General features: G+C 47.9%; 1 protein-coding gene across 1 annotated transcript in view; it reads left to right on the top strand.

Moving 5' to 3' along the window:
* The window catches only part of HBS1L (HBS1 like translational GTPase), a 119,463-nt gene extending 98,920 nt beyond the window's left edge, over positions 1–20,543 (top strand). The window contains exons 15-18 of the mRNA XM_054974826.1: positions 810–918; positions 1,327–1,427; positions 18,229–18,373; positions 19,915–20,543. Coding sequence (XP_054830801.1) covers positions 810–918; positions 1,327–1,427; positions 18,229–18,373; positions 19,915–19,926 — 367 coding nt within the window. The 3' untranslated portion in view covers positions 19,927–20,543. The remainder of the gene's footprint in view (positions 1–809; positions 919–1,326; positions 1,428–18,228; positions 18,374–19,914) is intronic.
* The last annotated feature ends 3,052 nt before the right edge of the window (positions 20,544–23,595 follow it).

Genomic DNA, 23,595 nt, shown 5'->3' with positions numbered 1-23,595 from the left:
GTAGAAGTGACAAAGGGAAAAATGAGATACGTTACTCTGAGGTCGATGAACTTTGTGTGTAGCAGCCAGGGAAAAGGGAAAGGATGCAGGCAAGATTAGGCCTCTTCTGGAGCATCCCCCTCTGCCCAATTAAATCACCACTTTGATTAAAACTTGGGAAGACTGATGAAGTTCTCCTGCCAGGTTTTTACTACAGTGTTATGAATTAACACTTTATCTTCACACCAAAAGTTACTTGGAAAATAATATAATGAACTGGATGTCTGCAGGAAAAGTGTATATTTTATGTGAATGTAATTTTGTTCCTTATTGGTCCATTACAGTAGATACTACGATGTATAATAGATATATAATAAAACTATTTTCAGTACAGTGCTCTTTCCTGCATGTTGAAGCTGGAAGAACCAGCAATACTAGGCGGATAGAAATGAGGCAGGAGACTGGCAATCCTTCACCAAGAGTGAGGAGGAGCCTTTCATTGGCCTAGATTCCTTCCCCCATTCCCATTTATTGCAGCTGACCAATAGCAACCAGGCCTAAGTAGTTAAGCTTTGCCAGCAGCCAGCTCATGATACTAGCTGGGGATTCTGCTTGGAAGAGGGAAAGGAAGCAAGCAGTTTGGATGTACAAATTGTGGCCTTGTTATATATACTTGGTAGACTAACCACAATTTATTTAATAACTGTGATTTAAATGAACCACAGTTTATTGTTACATCTAATTAAAGTTAGTGTGTGATGAAATTAAAGAATGTGAAAAACTATTGTCTATATATAGTCTGATTGGTTTCTGCATTATCTTTCTTGCAGTGTTGGCTATATATTTTGTTGTCCCAAGGAACCTATTAAAGTCTGTACGCGTTTCAGAGCTCGAATCCTCATCTTCAATATTGAAATCCCCATCACCAAAGGATTCCCTGTGAGTTTGGGTATTGAGTATTTTCAACTCTTACAGGTTTGTAAAGCACTAAGAAATAGATCATGCTCATCTTATCAGTGCAATATTCCACACTGACGTTTCCTTGTCATGCTGAGCATATCATACAGTCTACATCTTGAGATTGTGCTTTTAAAAAAGTCTATATTCAGTGATCCTTGGAAGACTCAAAGTCATGGATCAAGATATTGGACAAGATAGTAAACAAAATCTTACTACAGACAAGAGGAGCGGCTGATGTCATATCAGATGAGAGAGTATGGGCCAGTGTGAATGGGTTTCATGCAGAATCTCATCATATTTTGGGAAGTGCATCAATAGAGGCAATTTATCTGGAATCGTGTTTCAGCTTTGGGAACTTTATCAATTAAAACAAAATTGTTCTTTTAGGTGCTTTTACATTATCAAACTGTAAGTGAACCTGCCACTATTAGAAGGTTATTGAGCGTGCTTCACAAAAGTACAGGTGAAGTCACAAAGAAAAAACCTAAGTAAGTATTTTTGAGGTGATTTATTAATTCTGAAAAATTAAGTCTGAAAGAATGTCATGTAATAAATCTTACTTGAATTTGAATTAATATTAGAGACTGACTTACATAGTAATGGGTATATTATAGTGCAAACCATTTTCTCTATAGGTTTCTAAGTTTTCTGAAACAGATAACTGTATCCTGTTGAGGTATAGCAAGTTTTAGCAGCATGTCTTGTTGCCAAGTAGGCCCCCTCCCCTGCTTCGAAGCCTGCTATGAACTGTGTTAAAGTTTCCTGCATTGCTGTTTCACTGCTACATCAAAGATTGCTTTGCACGTGTGTGCTCTGATACACGTGTCAGTTTCCTGCCTGCGTGTCGATTACCCTTGCTGCTGCTATAGACTGTGTAGTTTACTGACTCCATGTTTGGTTAACTGCACAAAGGACTCTCTTTCTGGGCAGCCCTGCCCTGACCTGTATCTGGACTTCCTAGTGTGCGTTTGGACTGTGTTACAAGTGTGCCCCGTGCCTGCATTGCCATCTGCCACGGACCGTGCCTGTTCCCTGTTCTGGACTGTGTTTTAAAGTGTTGATCCCCTGCCTCCATGGAAGCCTGCCTCATATGGGCCCAAGCCTCTGCTAGCAGCCGGGCGCCAGCCGGGGAAACCTCCAGCGAGCCTGGCTAGGCGCTCCCTGGTCAGTTCCCGCCTGGAGCCTCCCGCGGGCCGGTCGCCGAGCTTGCCCTCGCTACCGGGCAGCCTGCTATCCAGCCCCAGCTATGCCCAGCCGGCATCCATGTTCTCAGGCAGCCAGAAGACCCTGGGAAGAGACTGCTTTGGGAAGCCATTTCGGCGAAGCGGGCACACCACGTCCGCAGCGAGAGCCCCTCGCCCCGCTCTGCATATCTTAGGAGCCGCCCCGGAGAAGGAACTAAGTGCCGACCATCCCAAGCACTTAAAGAATGCATCTCAAAGAAACCTCCGCATTCCAAAGCTGATGACATCAGGACAAGCCCTGTCCGCTGGAACATCCTTTCAGCCCACTTGGATTTCCCCCTCCCTCTTTTGTCCTCTCTTCCTGAGGTGTCACTTATCACAATCTGATTACCAAAGTGGCCCATCTAAGCCATTCAGTAGCCCATTAGACCCTTTGTTTTAATCTGTGAGAACCACCAAGTACAGCACCAGCCCCAGGGTACGTTTTGGGGTATTTAAGCTGGTCTCTCAGACCACTCGGTGCTCAGGCCATTCCTATCCAGACTTCCTTGCTGTCCGTCTGTGGTCCCAGTGCTGGCATTGGGCCACCTCGCTGTTGTGTCTCTGCTTCGCTTCAGGATAAGTGAGTATTCCCCCTATCATCGTTGGGAACCAGCTAATGCGAACGTCTCTGTATTTCATACTCTATGTTTCTTAGACCTTGTATGTTCTTTGTATGATTGTGCAAGCTAGGCTTACGCTACACTCAATACACGTGTTTGGACCTTACTCCTTGTCTGCCTCTTTTTCACTAGAGTGTCTGGGATCGGGACCTCCGTAAACATAGGTTATGATCCTCGCTTAATATTAATAGTTACAGACTGCTACAGCTAATTCCCCATTATAATAAAAGAGCAGTTCTGGTAACAGTTTACTGGTGGAGAATGCGGGCATAACCCAGTTCGTGTGAATACACGTGAGTCGACACGCGTGTTTTCAGCGAACTGACTTAGAGGAAAATTTTCCAGACCTCAGTGCAAAGAGCGCAATTTAGCTCAGGGAATTAAAAGTGTGAGTGTGTGTGGCTCTAGCGAGCATTTCTATCTTGTGGGTTGGCTTTTCCCCATTTCCTCCTTCAGCCAGCTTTGGACTACTTGCCTTTTGTGGTGCACCGCGAGGCCCTCCAGCCGTTATAACCGGTGTACTGTGGGTGAGGACCTCTGAACTGGTGAAGTTCCTGGCCACCTTCCGGGCCGCCTAAACGCGTCTATGTGGGTGGGATCCCAGAAGTAGGCTCTAGATATATACGCATATATACTTCCTGAAGCAGCACATATAAAATTCTTTTCCGCCCTCCCCCGTCTCTCCTAAGTCCGTCCAAACCCCGTTCCTGCCAGCACTTAGGCTTCAATCCCCGCTCCGGAGGAAACGTGAAGGGATTGTTAGTCCGTTTGGTTGTTCAGTCAGTTTAGCTTTGGGAATCTGAAGCCAGGTTCCTGAAGCCCCGCGGCAGCCGGCCGCACCGTGCTTGAGAGTTTTAAGGTAGACTCTTGGGCGCCTTTCCGCTTGCGAGTTTTAAGTTAGACTCGTGAGCACACCTCGCTTGGGAGTCAGTGGGACTCTTGGGCACACTTTCGCTTGAGAGTTGGTAGAACTCTTGAGCGCTTTTTCCGCTTGGGAGTACCGTGGTTTTACTCCTGAGCACTTTTGCTTGGGGACTTGCAGAGGCAGTCCTTGAGCGCATTTAGTCTTTTGGTCGAGGCTTGGAGACAGTTTAACCGTTTGTCTCTGAGCACGAGGCCTGGGGACACTTTTTGAGTACAGTTCTTGGGCAGAGAGCTTGAGAGCATTTGCAGCTTCTGAGCAGAGGCTTGGGAGCATTTCTGGTTGCCTGAGCAGAGGCTTGGGAGACCCCTTAATTGCAGCTTCTGAGCAGAGGCTTGGGAGCACTTCAGTTTCCGAGCAGAGGCTTGGAGACACTTTTTGGTTTCCGAGTATAGGCTTGGGAGACCCCTGAGCTTTGGCTTCTAGGCAGAGGCTTGGAAGCACTGAGCGTTTTTGGTTCTTGGGCTTAGAGAGCTTGAGAGCACCCTCTGAGCCAGTAAACTTTTCCTGGTCCCGTGGCTTGTAGGCAAGCTTGAAACGGGAATAGGAATTTTCCTTCTCCCCCCGGTGGAGAAGAGCCAAGTGTAGAACCCTTAAAAATCCCCTTGTGAACCTAAAAGTAGAACCTTAAACCCCCTGGTAAAAACCCTTGAGGACCTGAGGGAAGGATAAACCTCCCAAAAGGGACATAGAGAGGAAGAAGTTGTTAAAACCCTTGAGCAGCTTTAATCGCCCCACCCCTGGTGTCGCTGATCCACTCTGTAACCTCCCCCGAGATCAGCCTTAAACTAAAAACGAAGTAAAATGTACCGGGCAGCCCCCACCGTGCCCCGCCTGGAGAAGTGGCTAGTGAAGAAGGGAGATTGCCCTTGGGAAGCCGGTTCCTTCAAGGGACCCGACCCGCTCCAGATAGTCAGAAGCGCCTTCCAAGATTTTTGTGAAAAGGAGAAACCTAGGTCCAGTAAGAAAGATAGATACGGAGCTTGGGCACTTTTCACCGCCCTACAGGACAGCGTGTCCCTAATTAATAAGCTACAGGCAGCTCAAGAAGAACAGGAACAGGAGATAGAGAAGTTGAGAAAGGAGAAGAAAGAGTATGAGGAGAAGGCAGCCGAGTGGCGTTCAGAACGCGTTAATTTCATGCTGGAGAAGCAGGGACTAACCACTGCCCTCCAAGACGCCCAGCACAAGGCTGAAGTGGCCACCGCTCGTGCCGATATGGCTGAGCACGCAGTAATTGAAGGACAGGAGAAGATTGCAAAATTAACCCATGCCGCCCAGTTCATGGCAGAGCAGAAAGTCGCAAAGATAGCTGCAGCAGACCACTCCGCGTGTAAGAGGGAGCTAGAGGCCCTAAAGCAGCACCTGGGGATGCAGCAGGCCGTAATTTCCGCCGTGCATCCCGCAGCCCTCTTGGCCCTCCCCGAAGGTAGTACCGACAGTTGGTCACCTCCTTCGCCCCAGCCCGAGGAAGCTCCACAGCCCCTCCATCCGATAGCTACCAAAGAAATTGTCACCACAGACGATGATGGCAGGAAGACAGACCGAATAGTTAAGGAGACCCGCAATTGGAGGCCCGATGAGCTCCAAGCCATAGCGGACCGCATGGGACCCCTGAACCGAGACTCAGCTATACAGTGGTTCGCACACGTGACCATGTCCCAGCCCTCTGCCAGTGGCTCCGATGTAGCTCAGCTGGCCCGCCACTGTGCCAGCCCCGAAATAGTCACCTCCCTCAACGCATATATTTCTAACCGGAGATTAGCCACTCGCAGTCAGTATGGTGCCATGAAGGAGTTGTGCGCCTTCCTCTGGCCTACCAAGAGCTTGAAGGCCTTATACATAGCAGAATCTCAAAAACCCGGAGAGGACCCAGAGGCATATTTAGCCAGGAAACAGCTCCTAGCCGAACTAGCAGACGAGGTAGATTTAGACTTGAGCGACATGCCGGACTTCGACGACTTAGAGTTTAGGAGGGCAGTCATAGATGGACTCAACAGCACCACTCGCCTGGCCCTAGCAGGAGTAGAGCCCGGGAGCATTACATGGGGAGAGCTGGAATCCCGCATCAGGAGCATTGCTGGCCTGTTGCGAGAGACCGGCGCCATCCGCCATGTGAAGTCCCCGGCCTCTCGTAGAAAGGAGAGCGAGCCGATAAGTGCAGTCACCTATGCCAATCATGGCCCCCACTCTCAATACCGACCGCAGGGACGCAGCCCGTACCCGGAGGCAAGGGGAGGGATCCTGAGGGGAAGGAGCAGTAGCTTTAACCGGGGAAGAGGACCAAGGGACTACCGCCCGGGAGTTTCCTTTGCGCCCACCCCGAGTTACAGTTCCTCCTCCCAGCAGGGACCCCACGAGCCCCGATTACAGGAGGCGCCCCTAGCCCCTTCTCACTCTCGAGCATCACACCCGTACAATCATCAGGTCTACCCGCCTCCAGATCAGTCTAACGCTTGGGGAGCATCGCAGGGCGACCACGAGGGCTACCGGGACCGCGGCAGCACGCCCCAGTCCAGGGACTCCCTCCGTTGGGAACTATGGATGCGCCTCAAAAACATTGGAGCGAACATGGAGCTATTCGATGGGAAGCCCACGTCCGTTCTAATGAAGGCGATCATGGAGTGGGAGGACCAGCAACAGCCCCCAGTACCTCCGTCAGCGCCCCCTTTACCGCCAGACCCTCCCTTCTCGAGTCCCCCGATAGCTGCGGTCCGGGAACGACCGAGCCCCAACAACCCCTTTAGAGGAAGCGCCGCTTCCACCGACCAGTGTGCAGGATCAGAATAGGGTTGCCCCGAGTCCCAGTCTCCCTCCGTGGGCATAGTTGCCAAACTAAAGCCGGACACATGGGGGAGACCGACAGTAAAGGCAGGGATCGGGACTCCCGGGGAAAAGAAGAAGCCTGCCACTCTCCTCATAGATACCGGAGCTTCACTTAACATACTCCGGCCCACCTTAGTCACGAAAGGCACCCAGACCCCCACAACCATGCAACTCGCCGGTTTTGGAGGCGGCATGCAGGAATCCCAGGTCTGGCAGGATATCCCCCTCTCCGTTGGGAACCTGGCCACCCGGATTTCGGCATGCGCAAACCGGGGAGAAGATGATGGACTTTTGGGCATGCCATTTTTCCGTGCCGAGGGACTGACCATTGACCCAGCAAATGGGCTCCTGTGGCGCATCCCAGGAGGCCCAGACTTCGTCAATGCAGTCCATCGATGTGCAGCCCTTAAGGCCCCCCTCCCTCTCGCCCCCATCACAGGAGACCCCTGGGTTCAGGACTTTCCCGAAGTATGGGTGACAGACAAGGCCGAGTGTGGGATAGTGAAGGGCGCCTGCGTCCTGATTGAAGGAAAGGACCCCCCTCCCCAACGACAGTACAAGTACCCAGCGGAAGCTGAGGCAGGGATAGCCAAAACTATAGAAGGACTCCTTGAGTGGGACGTCATACTCCCGATGCAGTCCATCTGCAACGCCCCATTGTGGCCAGTTCTAAAAGCAGATGGAGTGACCTGGAGAATGACGGTCGACTTCCGTGCCCTGAATGCCACCACCCCTCCAGTTGCCCCGGTTGTGGCCAAGAACAATGAGATCCTAACGGCCATTGCCGCTGGGTCCCGGTTCTACTCGGTCATAGACCTGGCCAACGCTTTCCACTCCATCCGGTTGCATGAGTCTTGCTGGTACAAGTTCGCGTTCACTTTCCGCGGCCAGCAATACGCATTCAAACGGACACCCCAGGGATTCCACTCCAGCCCCAGTATTTGTCATGCCCATGTAGTTCAGATGTGGGAACGCCTCCAACCCTCCTCGAGGCCCCATGTACTGAGCTACGTGGATGACATTTTAGTCCACGCCCCCACGGAAGAATTAGCCCGCCAAATCACCAGGGAAGTCCTGGAACTCCTCCGCGAGACTGGGTTCAAGGCAAGCAGGGAAAAGGCCCAATTGGTTCAGACCAGCGTCAAGTACCTGGGTCTGACCCTGGGACCCGAGGGTCGCACCCCGGATGCCCAGCGAATGGAGGTCATTTCCAAGCTGCCTGCACCCACCGATGTCCCCTCCCTCAGAGCCCTTCTAGGAACCTTTAACTTTTCCCGAGACTTCATCGAGTCCTTTGCAGACAAAGCTCGCCCCCTTTACGCCCTCCTCAAGAAGAACACTCCCTGGGAGTGGGGACCGGAGCAACAGACAGCCTTAGCCGAGCTAAAGCGCAGTCTGGCCGCAGCCCCGGCCCTAGCCCATCCAGATGTCACCCAGCCATTCTTTATTCAGTTAGCAGTATCAGACAAGAGCATAGGAGCCACGCTCACCCAGCAGCAAGCGGGAACCGCTAGAGTAGTAGCCTATGCCTCTCGCAACCTAACCGCAGTAGAGACCAAGTTCAGCCCATGCGAAAAGACTTGCCTTGCTCTAGTTTGGAGTCTGACCCATTGGGAATTTATCATAGGAGGTTCACGTACAATAGTTCAAACCACTCACACGCCTCTCAAATATATCCTGTCGGGAAAAATACAAGACGGACAAGTCTCAAACGCCCGCATAGCGCAGTGGACCCTGGCCCTAGTCAACCGCGGAGTGGAATTTAAAAAGGAGACCACTGAGCCACCCGCCCCCTATGGCCTGTTAGTAACTGGAACCGAGCACGAGTGCCCCCTGGACCCGCCACCGCAGGTTGTTTGGCCAGTCACTTGGGGAGTCCCGCTAGAGGAAGCCCGACAGAACGGCTTCACATGCTGGTTCTGTGACGGCTCCTCCTTCCACGTTGGAGGCTCCCCCCGGACAGGCTACGGCGCCGTGCGAGTGAGCGACGCCCATACTCTCAAAGGTCCAGCCCGCCCCCATTCCAGCCAAGCGGCTGAGGTGCAAGCGCTTCTGGCAGTGCTTGAGTTTGAGCCCCCAGAAAGCCCGCTGGCCATTTACACAGACTCGGATTGGACGGCCAAAGCCGCCACGGTCTGGCTCCCGGTATGGCAGAATCAGGGGTGGAGAGCTAGCGATGGGAAACCCGTAGCCCACCTACAGCTATGGCAGCAAGTAGCAGCACTCCTTCAGTCCCGCTCAGGCCCAACGCAGGTTACCCATGTCAAGGGACACCAGAAGACAAACTCAGAGACCGCTTATTGGAATGACCAGGCAGACCTCGCAGCCAAGGCAGCCGCCACTGAGAATGCTCCCCTACTGGAACCAGCTACCGATTGCCCCTTACACCCTGTCACCACTCGAGCACAAGCCCGCAGCCAGGCTCAGGGCACTACGGGAACACTAGACCTAGCGCAACTACAGCTATCTGACCCAGAAATAACTGACCTCCTAACCGCAGGGAGAGATCAGACAGGAAGACTAATGATCCGAGAAGAGGAAGGCATAGTTTGGGCAGTAGATGCAGCCGGCGAACGCCACTGGGTAGTGCCACTGGAAGTCAGGGCCGACCTGATTCAGTTTGTCCACGAGCAGGGACACCGAGGCAAGGACCTGACTCTGGAAAGGGTAAAAGAGGTTGGATGGTGGCCTGGCATGCGCACCGAAGTAGCGCAATGGGTGGACAACTGTCTGTCCTGCGCTATGGTCAATGCAGACCCCACCGGACCTAGAGCCCCCCTCCAGCATCAGAGAATTAACGGACCCTGGGCTCGCATACAGATTGACTTTATCGGCCCCCTTCCCCCCACTCCTCGCGGCAATCGCTACTGTCTCACTGTCATAGACCCCTTTAGCAAATGGGTCGAAGCGTTTCCGTGCAAGCGCAACAATGCAGCCACCACAGCCAAACTATTGTTCAACAATGTCTTTTCAAGATGGGGCATCGTGAGAGTCATGGACTCTGATTTAGGCTCACACTTCATCGGAGAAGTCACCCAGGAGCTGTGCAAGGCGCTAGGCATCCAGCAGCGCTTCCACATAGCCGGCCACCCTCAAGCCTCGGGCGCCATAGAAAGAACCAACCGGACCCTCAAGGAGGCTCTCCGCAAAATGGTTCGCTCCTCCGGGAGAGACTGGGATGAAAAACTCCCCATAATCCTAATGGCCATCAGAGGCACCACCGCAGTTCACGGGCTCACCCCCCATATGGTAATGACAGGGCGAAGAATGCAGCTCCCGGAAGCCTTCTGGCTAGATACGCAGCTCCCTTCTGATATGCAGCCCGTAGTGATTAATGACGCCTGGGTCCAGGATCTGCTCTCATCCATACACGCCGTCCACATGCAAGTGGCCCAGAAGTTGGGCACCGCTCAGAAAGATATGGACCGCAAATTAGGATGGGTCAGGAACCCCAGGCAGTGGGAGGAAGGACAGCTCGTTCTGTATAGAAAGTTCTCGCAAAAGGCGCATTCACTAGCAGCCAAATGGCAGGGCCCAGTCCCCATCACGAAAAGAGTCTCCCCAGCCGTCTATCAGGTAGCTATCCAGAGAAAGACAGGAGGCACTTGGTTAAAATACTTTCACGCCTCTCAGTTAAAAGAATGGAAAGGGAAGCCGCTGCAATCTGCCCCTCCTGTGTATGACCCTGGGGGAGCCGCCACCAGCCCAGCCCCCCTCTGCCCAGTGATTCGCCAGATATCCCTTCACCCTGGGCCAGAGATACCCTGTGTCCCCTTAGACCAGACCTTTTTAGCCTTAGTATAAGAGAAACAGTAGAATATGTAGATATAGGTGTGAATGTCGAAAGTTTTTCCAGTTCTATTCTTTAACTTCGTTAGGCGGGCCCCACAGTTGGGACCCTTGGGGAAGACACGGCAACCAAAGCCAAATAGGACCACCACCGAGAGTGATTCTTAATTGGATTGTAAGCCGCATGTTCGGAAAAAAATTGCACAGGCAAAAGAGATTTGCTGTGTGTGAAAGTGTTTGGAGAGGCTTTAGCCCAAGAGTGAATGCATTTCCAATATTGGAGACGCACCAATAAAGGTGATCTCTGTATTTGAAAACATTTCACCCGCCGTGCTGGTGAAGATCCCGCATCTACGTAGATTCGGGGTCTCACCTGCCAGACCCACGCTTTCGCATGATGGTCGGCTTTGGCTTTGAGGGCCGTGCCTCCCCTGGAAAAGGGCCCCCAGATAGCCCAACATCTCTCTTTTACTAATGTTCATATCCGTCATGGTGAGTTGCTATACGGCGCCACCATCTAGTACGCTTTAGTGCAAAGGTAAAAGACCCGCCAGTATTTTGTAAATATGTGCCCTCTGGAATGTGTTATTGGGGTGCGTTCACCACGCACAAGGGGCAGCGTGCCTCATTTACATAGCCAGGATCCCCTGCGCCAAGATGACCCCCGAATAACCCAGACCCAGTGGCGCCGGCAGATCTCGGCCGCCTCCGCCACTTTTCGATAAACGCCGCCGAGCGCCCTCGGCTCCACTTCGGCCCTTTCCGCTAGCAGCCGCCCGCCCCACGTAATCTTTTCCCTTGCCCGTACCGTATAAGGGAAAAGAAGGGGGGGAGACATATTGAAGTTTTAATGAAGCCATGCCAGGCCTTCCAGGTGAGGGCAACCCGAAAGTACCCCACACCCGTATGCTTCTTGCTCCTTATATTTTTCTTGCTCAGTGTATTTTTCTTTTTGCCCGGTGTACCTTCCTTTTTTTTTATACCTGAAAACGGGGCCTCCCGAGGGAGTCCCTCCACGGGTTGGTTGTCCTGCAAATATATGACGAAGGCCTATTTTTGAAAATTAAAGCGAGGGCCCCCGTCTGCAGCAACCCTTATAGTTAATGGAAACCGCTCTCTAGGTTTTTCTTCCTTTTAAAGCGGCAAGGCCAGGCCGAGCCGGACCGATAGCTCTCAGCCCGCAAAATAAAAATAGCCCGCCACCGAGCAAGGGGCACCTGAAGGCCACATAGCCTAGGCACCCAGGGACCCCCGGGGCGAGTTTGCATAATCCCGCCTAACGCACAGCCGACCCGTGCCCGACGCAAAGATGTTACCCTCTGAAATATACATGCTTTAGAAAGAAGCCCCCGCACAGGAGTTCCCCAGAGCAACAAGCTGGAAGGCTCGCTTAGTGCTCCGGGACTTCTCGTTCGAACCCCGCCTAATAGACAGTGCTGGCAGAAAAACGCTCTCCCTTTTTCTTCTTCCTCCTTTACTTCATTTATTTCGCTGCAAGAAACTCAGGGAACCTGTACTTATATCCGCAGGTCTCCCCAGGATATTTTCACCACAAAAGGAAAGGAAGGCCAGGAGATGAGGCACCTGGCTACTCTGTGTTTGCTCGTGCTGGCAGGCACCCTAATAGAGGGGCGCCCGTCCAAATTAATGCCCTACCCCCACTGGAGATGTATCAATACACTATCAGGGAATGAGATGATGGTCTGCAGGGTTGTACAGCAGAGCAATATGACCACCCCCACGGATCGCACTAACTTCCGCAGTTGTGAAGAGCAGTGGATCTGACCCCCAGAGCTTGTTATTTTATGTGTAGGAGTTAAAACCATGTCCCAAGAGCTAGTGTGCTATTCACCTACTGACACAGTGTCACCACTTGCTCCGATTCCATGTATGTTTCTTCCCCGTATCAGGCCAGCCCCCACCGCAGTCCCGGTGGTAGACAAATATACCACCCCTGCCAATTTCGAAACCTCGCCATTTGTCACTGAGGCTTTCGGACCATACTGTGAAGTTATTTTAGTGTCGGCCGCAGTATGGAAGGCAGGAGACCCCTTTAGAATGACCATCCTACTAGACACCACTACCACTGAATCTGCATCAGTCACTATCACGCCCCCTTCAGGCGCAGTTCTCTCCTTTGCTATAGAACGCTGGGAGAACCTGACCTGGATTGTAAAGGAGGAAGACCTAGCCAAACATGGCCCACCCGATTGGATACTGGTTCAACAGACGCCCGAATGCCAAACCAAGCCCCTAGTAGAGAAATTTCACCGGCTTGGGCTGCTCTTTGTAAATTTGACTCATGAACCAGGCAATTATTCCTTGCTGATCCGGACCCAGGAGACCCACACCATCCAAATTGACCCTTTGATTGCTAGCAATGAACAATTAAGCCAAGGCGGCACGCATATAGTGGGCTCCCATGTTTTGAAAACTGACATTCGAGAGAGAGTTCTAGTCCGCCCGCAAATGTCGTTAAAAGAGATACGCATAGACTTAGCTGAGCTAAATGTAACCCAGAGGCTGCCGCAGTGCGCTCCCTATCTGGAGGCCGGTAGCAAGGGTTGGAATGCATGGCTACAACTGTGGATCGATCCCTCTCCTTCTCTCTCGCGTGCCAGACGAAGCATTGCCGACTGGACTGCTCCTGCAGCCGGAGGCTTAGCAATCATGGATTCGGTCAACATAGAGACTCTCGCTAATAAGTTTGCCCATGTCACGACTAGCATCTCCGACTTAGGTAAACCGGTGGTGCAGTCCCTAAATTCCATTTCGAATGGGCAACACGAGATCAGCTCCATTTTAGTTAACTGGGAGAGTCAAATTGAAAGAGATTTTTCTCTGCTGCTCAAAGGAACGCAGTCTTTTGAACGCAACGTGTCAATAGCCATGGCATGTATGCAAGCCCAACAATTAAATCAGGCTGTGGCCATGGGGCTAATTCGGCAAGCCACGGACGGGCATTTGCCCCTGGAAATTAAAAGATTGATTATGCCCAAATTGTCACCCATAGAACTGGAGTTTGAATCCTGGTGGTCTCTCGTAAATTCCTCATTCTCACCGACCACCCAGGAGCTTAAGTTATTTTTATTAACGGCCAGTGCGCACGAGTCATTCCATGTGTATCCAGTTGTGCCTCTGGGACTCCAAGTCAGCGACACCGAAGTCCTCTACGCCCGCCACCCTGACCATTGGGCCCGCTTCACCCCGACCGGATGGCAGCTCGTCAGCCTCCAAGGGTGCCAGCATCGAGACCAGACCGGCTTCATTTGCCAAGACCAAGCCTTTGCACCTCATCACCCCTGTGTAGCCCCGCAAGTCGACGCCCTCAACGAGTGCTCCTTTGAGATCGTCCGGGAGAACAGCTCCGCTGTGGTCTACCTTGGGAAAGGATGTGCCTGCGTGCGAACGGCCTGCGACTTTGTGGTCCTGAATGCGTTCCAGCTGAAGCCCGTGATCCCGGGAGTCAATCGCTGCTTTTGCAACCTGTCTTCGGTGGCAGCCTGCGACTTCACCTACACGGTACCGGTCTGGACCCAAGAAGAGATCCTGGTGGCACCCTCCATCTATCAGTATGTGAAGCCAGTCTCCCTTGGCATCGGTCTGGAGCTAATCCACGAGCTCCTGACCCACCCCCAGCTCCACCGCACCCTCCAGAGCATCCAGAGGGACGGGGACACTACTGCTTTGGTTGTGTCCCACAACGGAAAGGAGATTTTGGATCTTGCCCAGCGGATTAAGACCACCGGCGAGCATTCGTGGTGGGAGACCCTCTTTGGCTGGAGCCCCACTGCCACTGGAATTTACAATTTGGCTTTGCACCCGATCGTTGTTATTTTGGCCTTCCAAGTTTTGTTATGTGCCTCACTACTTTATTTGGGCTGTTGGAGCCGCCGACAGCTCCAGCAACTCCAGCTGTCTTATCGATTGGATCATTACAATCCAGACCTCCTCTTGCCCTAATGGTTATTCTTGGCGCCCTCCTTTAACCCTTGTTTATTTGCTTGCGTTGTCATGAACTATGATTATGTTTATTATGTGTATGAATCCTGCACCGGCCCCATGGATGCTCTGCTGCCGGACACCGCTCCGAGGCCCTCTTGTGGACTAGGGGGGGACCTATTACTCTGCCTCCCAGCCCACGGCCCGCCTACGAGCGACTGCTAGCGGCACTACCTCCATGAGGACTAGAACTGTGTGCCTGAAACCCTTCTCGCCGCCTGCCGACCCTGCTCTGCGGATGGACGCAGACAGCAAGGGGGGGTGGAAATGTGTTTTGGAACACATGAACTAAGTTTGCTTGTTTCTGTAAATATGCAACCCAGTCTAGCAGCTGTACTGCGGACTGAGCCGTCTGTGATCTTTGCTGCTCTATTGTTTTACGTTTCTTATGAATTTCTTTCCATTGCTTTTATGAATTTTAACTCCCATGAATTTAGCCCCGAACTAGTCCCTCCCTCTATCTACTGCAAGTGCGCCCATGAACTTTATCCCGATGAATTTGATTTTAACCCTAGGAATTGCCTTTTTAACATGACTCCCTCCGCCGAGGTAATTCTAGCCTATTTATCATTTTATGAATTTGATTTTAATCCAGCCATATTGATTTGGTTTTTAATCGCAGAGTTTATTTTTCTGTCCCCCATGAGCCCTTCCGCCGCTTACCCCTCATGAATTGTTTCCACGCACTTGCTTTTATTCTTGCTGCTTTTGACTTCATGAACTATTGCTTTTAATCACATATATGTATTTATGATTTTAACCAGTTATGAATTAGCCTACCCTCAATGAATTATGCCATGCTTGCACATTTCACTTTACCTTGTATGAATTGCTTTTAATCCTACATTCATGAATTGAACCATGAATTGTCTTTGCTTTTAAATCTTATGCCTATGAATTGATCCATGTATATTAATTGCCCCTGGTTTTTAGTGCTTTTAACCCATCATGAATTCCGTATGAATTACCTTCAATCATGAATTAATCAATGTACACAATTATGAATTATTGCTATTTATATGCATGAATTGATCATTACTGCCTATTACTATGAATTACTATTGCTATGAATTATTACTATTTATTCTGACAATTGCACTTAGCACACCCCCTGGTGTGAACCCAGAGACCTGCAGCCCATTGGCTGATCTAAATTGCACTTATTCGGTTAGGTGGTTCTCCAAACTAAATTTTTGAGTGACGCCTCCCCCTCCTTCCCTTCCCACTCCTTTTCCGCTCGAAGCTCGACCACCGGACATTGCCGACCACCTCGCCTTTGAAGTCAAGTTCGGAGACCCGCGCGCCTGACGTCACGGGGTCTCCGAGGGGGGGAATTGTTGCCAAGTAGGCCCCCTCCCCTGCTTCGAAGCCTGCTATGAACTGTGTTAAAGTTTCCTGCATTGCTGTTTCACTGCTACATCAAAGATTGCTTTGCACGTGTGTGCTCTGATACACGTGTCAGTTTCCTGCCTGCGTGTCGATTACCCTTGCTGCTGCTATAGACTGTGTAGTTTACTGACTCCATGTTTGGTTAACTGCACAAAGGACTCTCTTTCTGGGCAGCCCTGCCCTGACCTGTATCTGGACTTCCTAGTGTGCGTTTGGACTGTGTTACAAGTGTGCCCCGTGCCTGCATTGCCATCTGCCACGGACCGTGCCTGTTCCCTGTTCTGGACTGTGTTTTAAAGTGTTGATCCCCTGCCTCCATGGAAGCCTGCCTCATATGGGCCCAAGCCTCTGCTAGCAGCCGGGCGCCAGCCGGGGAAACCTCCAGCGAGCCTGGCTAGGCGCTCCCTGGTCAGTTCCCGCCTGGAGCCTCCCGCGGGCCGGTCGCCGAGCTTGCCCTCGCTACCGGGCAGCCTGCTATCCAGCCCCAGCTATGCCCAGCCGGCATCCATGTTCTCAGGCAGCCAGAAGACCCTGGGAAGAGACTGCTTTGGGAAGCCATTTCGGCGAAGCGGGCACACCACGTCCGCAGCGAGAGCCCCTCGCCCCGCTCTGCATATCTTAGGAGCCGCCCCGGAGAAGGAACTAAGTGCCGACCATCCCAAGCACTTAAAGAATGCATCTCAAAGAAACCTCCGCATTCCAAAGCTGATGACATCAGGACAAGCCCTGTCCGCTGGAACATCCTTTCAGCCCACTTGGATTTCCCCCTCCCTCTTTTGTCCTCTCTTCCTGAGGTGTCACTTATCACAATCTGATTACCAAAGTGGCCCATCTAAGCCATTCAGTAGCCCATTAGACCCTTTGTTTTAATCTGTGAGAACCACCAAGTACAGCACCAGCCCCAGGGTACGTTTTGGGGTATTTAAGCTGGTCTCTCAGACCACTCGGTGCTCAGGCCATTCCTATCCAGACTTCCTTGCTGTCCGTCTGTGGTCCCAGTGCTGGCATTGGGCCACCTCGCTGTTGTGTCTCTGCTTCGCTTCAGGATAAGTGAGTATTCCCCCTATCATCGTTGGGAACCAGCTAATGCGAACGTCTCTGTATTTCATACTCTATGTTTCTTAGACCTTGTATGTTCTTTGTATGATTGTGCAAGCTAGGCTTACGCTACACTCAATACACGTGTTTGGACCTTACTCCTTGTCTGCCTCTTTTTCACTAGAGTGTCTGGGATCGGGACCTCCGTAAACATAGGTTATGATCCTCGCTTAATATTAATAGTTACAGACTGCTACAGCTAATTCCCCATTATAATAAAAGAGCAGTTCTGGTAACAGTCTACAGTCATATAATTTGATCATTTACAGCTGCAGTCCTGTACACACTTGCTTGAGAGGAAGCCCCATAGACACTTACTTCTGAGAAAACATGCAAAAGATTGGACCATTGCATTTTTCCTGGTTCTCAGGTCATACCCCTGCTCTTACTCTATTTAGAGAAGTAGCCAAAATATAAGATTGCAACAAAGAAATGAAAAATATTTGAAGTGAGGCATGAGTGACCAGTCAATAAGTTAACAAGGATCTTCTCCCCTTCTCTGTAGTGGCCTGGAACTAAAGAAATAGAGAATAGGGAAGGACAGCATATTTCCAAAAGAGAGTGAAATTTGGTGAAATATGATAAGTGCTTTTCCATCTGTATCTCTAGGAATCAATAACTTTTTGTTTTTGCAACTGGGCTTAATGATAATGGACGCAGAATTTGCAATAGTTTACTTGAGGAAATGGAGAATAATGATGGCATTCATTGAAAAAGAAAAAAAAATCTGTTCCAGATGCAGCATACAGTGTTCACTTCCCTAAGATCAGAGGCTCCTCTCATCTTGCAGGGATCAGGGACTGCTTCAATTAGGGCTGAGATATGGGCAGTCTTAGGGAATGAATTTTGTTCATGATCTGATATTGACTGGCTGCTGTACTGAAGGCTGGAAAGGCTCCACTGCCCAAGGTTTGGGGGGAAGAAGGTGCTTTCCTCCTCTGTAACATACAGCTTAGATATTGTTCAAGCTGGAAAACATTTGCTAAACAAGTGCCTAACTGGGCTGTGTTTGTTCTTTACTTACGGCATAAACATCCAAATGGTATTTGTTGGAGCTTGGATTTAATAGTCCTTTTGTCTTTTCTGTTTTTATGTACCAGATTATTTTATGACATGCACAAATAAGTTGCTAACACCACTTGAATGGATTTCTGTTCCTAGCAGAAGTACCTGGAAAGTGAGAAATAGAAAAGAGCACCCCAAACTAAATCTAATTACATTCATGCAAAATGTATGTCTGTTAAGAGATTTCAGTTTTCTGGAAATTTTGTTGCTTTAGAAATGAAATGCCATAATTTCTCTGAATTTGAGCTGGAAATTGAATTAGGTTCAGGTTTGGCTTCAGCTTTAGAGATCAGCAACATACACTTTTTCACAGTAATACGTCTGAAGGGAAAGTTATATTTTTTCTTTTTAGGTGTCTAGCTAAAGGACAGAATGCTTTAATAGAATTGCAGACACAAAGACCTATTGCTTTGGAACTTTATAAAGACTTTAAAGAACTTGGAAGATTTATGTTACGCTACAGTGGATCTACCATAGCAGCAGGAGTTGTCACAGAGGTGTAGTATAATTTATTAATTATTTTATAAATGGTAATTATAAAATCAGTGAGGTTCCAATAACTGTTTTTAAAAGACAGATTACTTGTATATTTGGAGTCTTGAGAATGCTATGATTTACCCTGTGAAGACACTTTAATTACTTCATGTAAAGTCATTTTGTTAAACTTTTAAAATTATAACCTTAGAAAGTTGAGCCATTTTCTTATCGTTAGCCAAGATCGGCCTTGTAAACTGTTCTGTAAATGGGTCACATTGGTTCTGTACAGAAGTAAAATTGGATTGTTCTGTGTACAATGAGCCTGGAGGAGTTCTGGGGTCATGTACTGCCACTCCTCTCTCATGCCATAAGTTTAATTAGTTTCTGTTTTGCAACAAATGCTAATTTTGCTGTTACATCTGACTGGTAAACTATGGGTTGAGCTCGTCCTGCAAACCATGCTTGATATCTGGTTTGAAGGGACTTAAATTTTCCTGTGGTGTTTCATGATTCTTTGATGGAGACTGCTTGGGTAGCACTGCTCATGCTTTGATAGTGCCTTGAAAGTGTAGAAGAGGTTTGGTCAGCCCTATCTTCAATTCATTGTGCACTAATGCTGTCAAGATTGCCAGTTTCTTGCAGAAAATGGCCCTGTGTTAAGTTCCTTAACTGATGGCACTGTGTGTGTGTGTGTGTGTGTACACAATAGATACCTGTCTGAACTATTTAAAAGGGCAGTGAAGAGAATGCTAAAATGATGTTTTTACTTTACAACAGACTGCTGAGTATAAGCACTTATTATCCCACTATATCTTCACACTAGATACATTAGGTAATATAATATATGTAGCTCTTTAGCAGTACAGTTTTTTCTCTGGTAGAACTGCATAATAGTTGTCTTCTTGAGTGAAAATAATGAAGAGTTGGTTTCTGCACTTTAAGATCTTATTTTTGCCACATGTTACTTTCATCTGAGCTAATGGAGGAAGTGACTAGGTCATTTCCAAAGGGCTTTGTTTGCAGTTCTGTGCTTAAGCGTGCTAGTGTGACAAAGTACATAGCTAACATGAGTAACTGAATTGCAGTCCATGTGCTGATTTATATTGAGTTGTTCTTACATGATTTCCAGTTACTAATACCAGACTGAAGCTTGAACTAAAATATTACCTTTAATATATTCCTAAATATATTCTTAAGTATATTCCTTAAGAATGTCGGATGCTGCCTTGTACCAAGTCAGACCACTGGTCCTTTTAGTTCAATGTAAACTACTTTGTCGGGCTGCCACAATGCAGGGTTTCAGGCCTGCTGCTATCTAAGATCTTTTAAGTGAGAAGCCAGGGATTTATCCTGGGACCTTTTTGATGCAAAGCAGATGCGCTGCTTCTAAAGCTGTGGCCTTTGTACCTTTTAGAAAGTTTCAGGATTGTGCCTGTATATGGTACTTCACTGTTCAGAAGCTTTGGATTCAGATTTTCATTTGAAATGTTGACATACAAACTCATGCTGTAATTGTATTCATTGTCTAATGTTTTCACTTAATGTTTTTGGGTTTGTCTAGATCAAAGAATGATAGTGGTGCCAGGATTTTCGGCAATTCAACCAAATGAAATCATCTGCCCAAATACCCTTGTTTGAAAAATCTTGTATCTGTTGAAGGAGCAAAGGCAATTACAATTTTGAGAAGATGGAAGACAATATTGGGAGTTCTGCAAGCATTTGGGGAGCTGTTGTTGCTGCAAAACAATATGCCAACAGGGAAATATGCAAGTTGCACTTCTTCATTGCACAAGTTCCTGTATATTCCCAATCTGAAACCTTATCCCCTCAAGTGGACATTTTCTGAAAAGTTGATCAGAATAATGTATTAAAGGATAGTGACTCATCATGAAAAAAAGCTTACTTCTGGCCTTAAACTTTGTTTACAATTTTTTTGGAGCTGCTTATTTGCTGCACACGTTTTCATAAATAACTTCAATTGGGCTAAAATATTTTGGGTTTTATACAAACACACTTTCCAAGAATCTTGTTTCCGTCTGTTTTGGAAAAAGTACATAATGCTGCATCCAGAAATTTATTCTTATCCTAATTTTATTTAAAAACTTATTTGTGTAGATGTAGTTTATCCAATAATGGCTGATCTTATTTTTAAATTGTAGAAGTATAATAAACTAGGTGATCTGAGCATAATCTTGGTTTCTGTGTAAGTATTTTTATAAATAAAACCCATGATCAGAATAGTCTCCAGAAAAGTAGTGTCCATCGGATACTTTTCATACTTTAGACACACAGGCACATACCAGCATTTGTATTTAGTTAGTTCAGTTATAACCCCACCATTCTCCCCTGTGGGGACCCAGGCAGCTTACGTTGTTCTCTTCTTGACCATTTTATCCTCACAACAACCATTTGAGGTAGGTTGGGCTGAGAGTCTGTGACTGGCCCAAGGTCACCCAGCGATTGCATGATTTCCAAGTATGGTTGTCATCTTGCCAGTACAAATATTTAGATATAGGTGTCCAGGCTGCTAACTGTCATCCTACCTTCTCTCTGTTTTCCTACCACTGCTAATGTAATAAGAGTGAGGATTCAGCACTCTAACCACTACACCACATTGGTGTGGCATTGATGTCTGGAGATTTGTAAACAATTATTGTACTTTTCATGTCTTGGAAGTCTCATGAACTCTAGAGATACTCCTAGATTCTTGACGCATATGCCTCTTCTTTGAAAGACAGGGAAATATATATCTTTACATACATCACTATCACTATCCAAGCACTTTCAAGCACAATTTACATGTGGGGCATTCCTTGCCAAAAGAACAAGCAGCTATATTTCATGGATTTCATTTGAAATTTTGCAGTGGTTGTAAGTTTTAAATAACTCCCTGTTATGACCCCTTCTTTCTCTTGGGTAGATTTTTCCTTTAATCTTTCCCTTAACACCCTCTGGGTAGTTTGCTGCCACCAGGAATATTATATTCCACGATATTTTATTTAAGGTTTCCCTTTAGAAACGTGCCTAAGTGTCCGGCTCCTTCATGGTTCTATGTGGCCCTGAGGATAGGAATGGGATAAAGCAATGACAGCTACTCTGGGATATAACAAAAACAAAATAAACGATTGTTTTGGTTTCATAAACGTAGTTCTCGGTTCTTAAAGTTACTTCCTATAAACTCATTCACACAGATCTCTTCTAAGGCTTCACACTCAGCTTTTTTCTCTAACTCAATATTTCTCTCACAGAAATGCTTAAAACTCCTCAGGCAGCACACAGCCAGCCTCTCTCTAACTCCTATTCACAGAAATATTAAACCTGCTCAGGCAGCACACAGCTGGCCTCTCTTTCCCTGACGGTGTTCCTTCACAAACATGCTCAGTTCAGGTTCCACACAGGTTATATTTCTCTCATAAATACTTCAATATACTCAGGCAGCACACAGCTAGCCTGCTTTCTTCTGACTGAAACTTTTCTCTTTGCACTCACAGTCTAAACTGCCCACACTCTCAGTCATGAGCCAATCATATCACTCACTCATCCCTCTCTTTCACCCCCACTCTTCTCCTATCTCACACCAATCTTTTAAAGACACATGCACACATTTACTTGAAATCATTACACTCCCCATTTTTTAAAACAAGGAACTGGGGACAGGGTATACATTTCCAGCAATTTGTTCAAGATCACTTTCCTGTGGAACCCATACTCATTCTTGTTGCCACAGAATGAGATATACTCCACCTACAATTGGCATTAAGGCCTCATTTTGAAGTATGAAAGGCTAACAATCCTTGCATTTTTCAAGGGATTATGTGAGACAGCATTATATACCCAACCTTCCTTTTGTAGTTGATTAATTCAGCTTCATTCATGTGCTTGGGTTGTTTTCCAAAAAGATGCAGTTCTAGCCTGGTGTTAACATTTGGTAATCATGTTGTGTATTGCATGTATCAGCATATCTGACAGTTTTCAAGAAGAGGCTGGATGAATATTTGTCAGAGATGCTTTAGGCTGATCCTGCACTGGGCAGGGGGTTGGACTCGAAGGGTATGGCCCCTTCCATCTCTATGATTCTATTCTATATCCTGGCCCTATGTGGCATAGATTTTGCATGGCATATTGATCTCAAGATCAATTCCTTTGGTATAGATTTGAGTGTTCCTTCGTTTTTCTATGTCAATTGTTTGTGCGGTATGTGGCTGATTTGGAGCAGTATTCCATCATGCAAATAACACTGCAGCATTTGGGGGACATGTACTTAATAACAGTGGTAAGAAAACACAGAGAAGGTAAGATGACACTTAGAAGCCTGGACACCTGTATCTATATACTTGTACTGACAAGATGACATGCATACTTGGAAATCATGCAAGGGCAACATAAAATCTTCAGGTATATGGCAACTTTCAGAATTGCAGCATGAAGAAATGTACAGAACACATGACATGCAAGTATCACTCCTAACAGTTCAAAAATCTATCATGAAAACTGGGTCATAAAACATCCCGAATGTTTCAGCCAGTAAAAGTCTCTCTGGAGATAGTATTTTTTAGTATTTGGAATATTAGATTAGGCTGTCTAAAGTAGAAGACAAACGCTGTACATTGTAAGAAATCTATGCTTGTGTGTAAAAGTGCCATCAAATCACAACTGACTCATGGCAACCCCAGCAAGGAGTTTTCATGGCAAATGAGAAGCAGAGCTGGTTTGCCATTGCCTTCCTCTGCAAAGTTCTCCTTGGTGGTGTCCCATCCAAGTACTGACCCTGCTTAGCTTCCACGGCCTGACAAGATCAGGCTGTACCCTGCTGTCTTCCCTCTCACAAGATCTATGTAGCAAATGACAAAAAGTACAATAAGAATTTGCAAGTTTTAATAACTGAAAATATGACAGTCCCTAAATCTTTTTTTTTTAAATTTAGCCCAGAAATTGTATATGTGGGATGGATATGAACTTACTACTATTGCTAGATGTTTCACTTGCCTGGAACAATCTCCATCTTTTTATGTATTGTTTATTTACAATTCACTTTTATCCCCAATAAAGATCCAAAGCAGTTAATGACACTCTCCTTCCCACTATCTTTTCATCACAATATCCCTGGGAGGTAGGCTAAGCTGAGAATGTGTCACTGCCCCAAGGTCACCTAGCAAATATCCATGGCAGAGTAGGGATTTGAACCTGGGTCTGCTTGATCCTAGTCTGATACTCAAACCACTAAAACATGCTGGCTCTGTTT

The sequence above is a fragment of the Eublepharis macularius genome, chromosome 1, assembly GCF_028583425.1.
Source record: "Eublepharis macularius isolate TG4126 chromosome 1, MPM_Emac_v1.0, whole genome shotgun sequence".
NCBI classification, from domain to species: domain Eukaryota; kingdom Metazoa; phylum Chordata; class Lepidosauria; order Squamata; family Eublepharidae; genus Eublepharis; species Eublepharis macularius.
The sequence above is the reverse complement of the archived record's forward strand: the minus strand, read 5'-3'. Positions and strand labels throughout refer to the sequence as shown.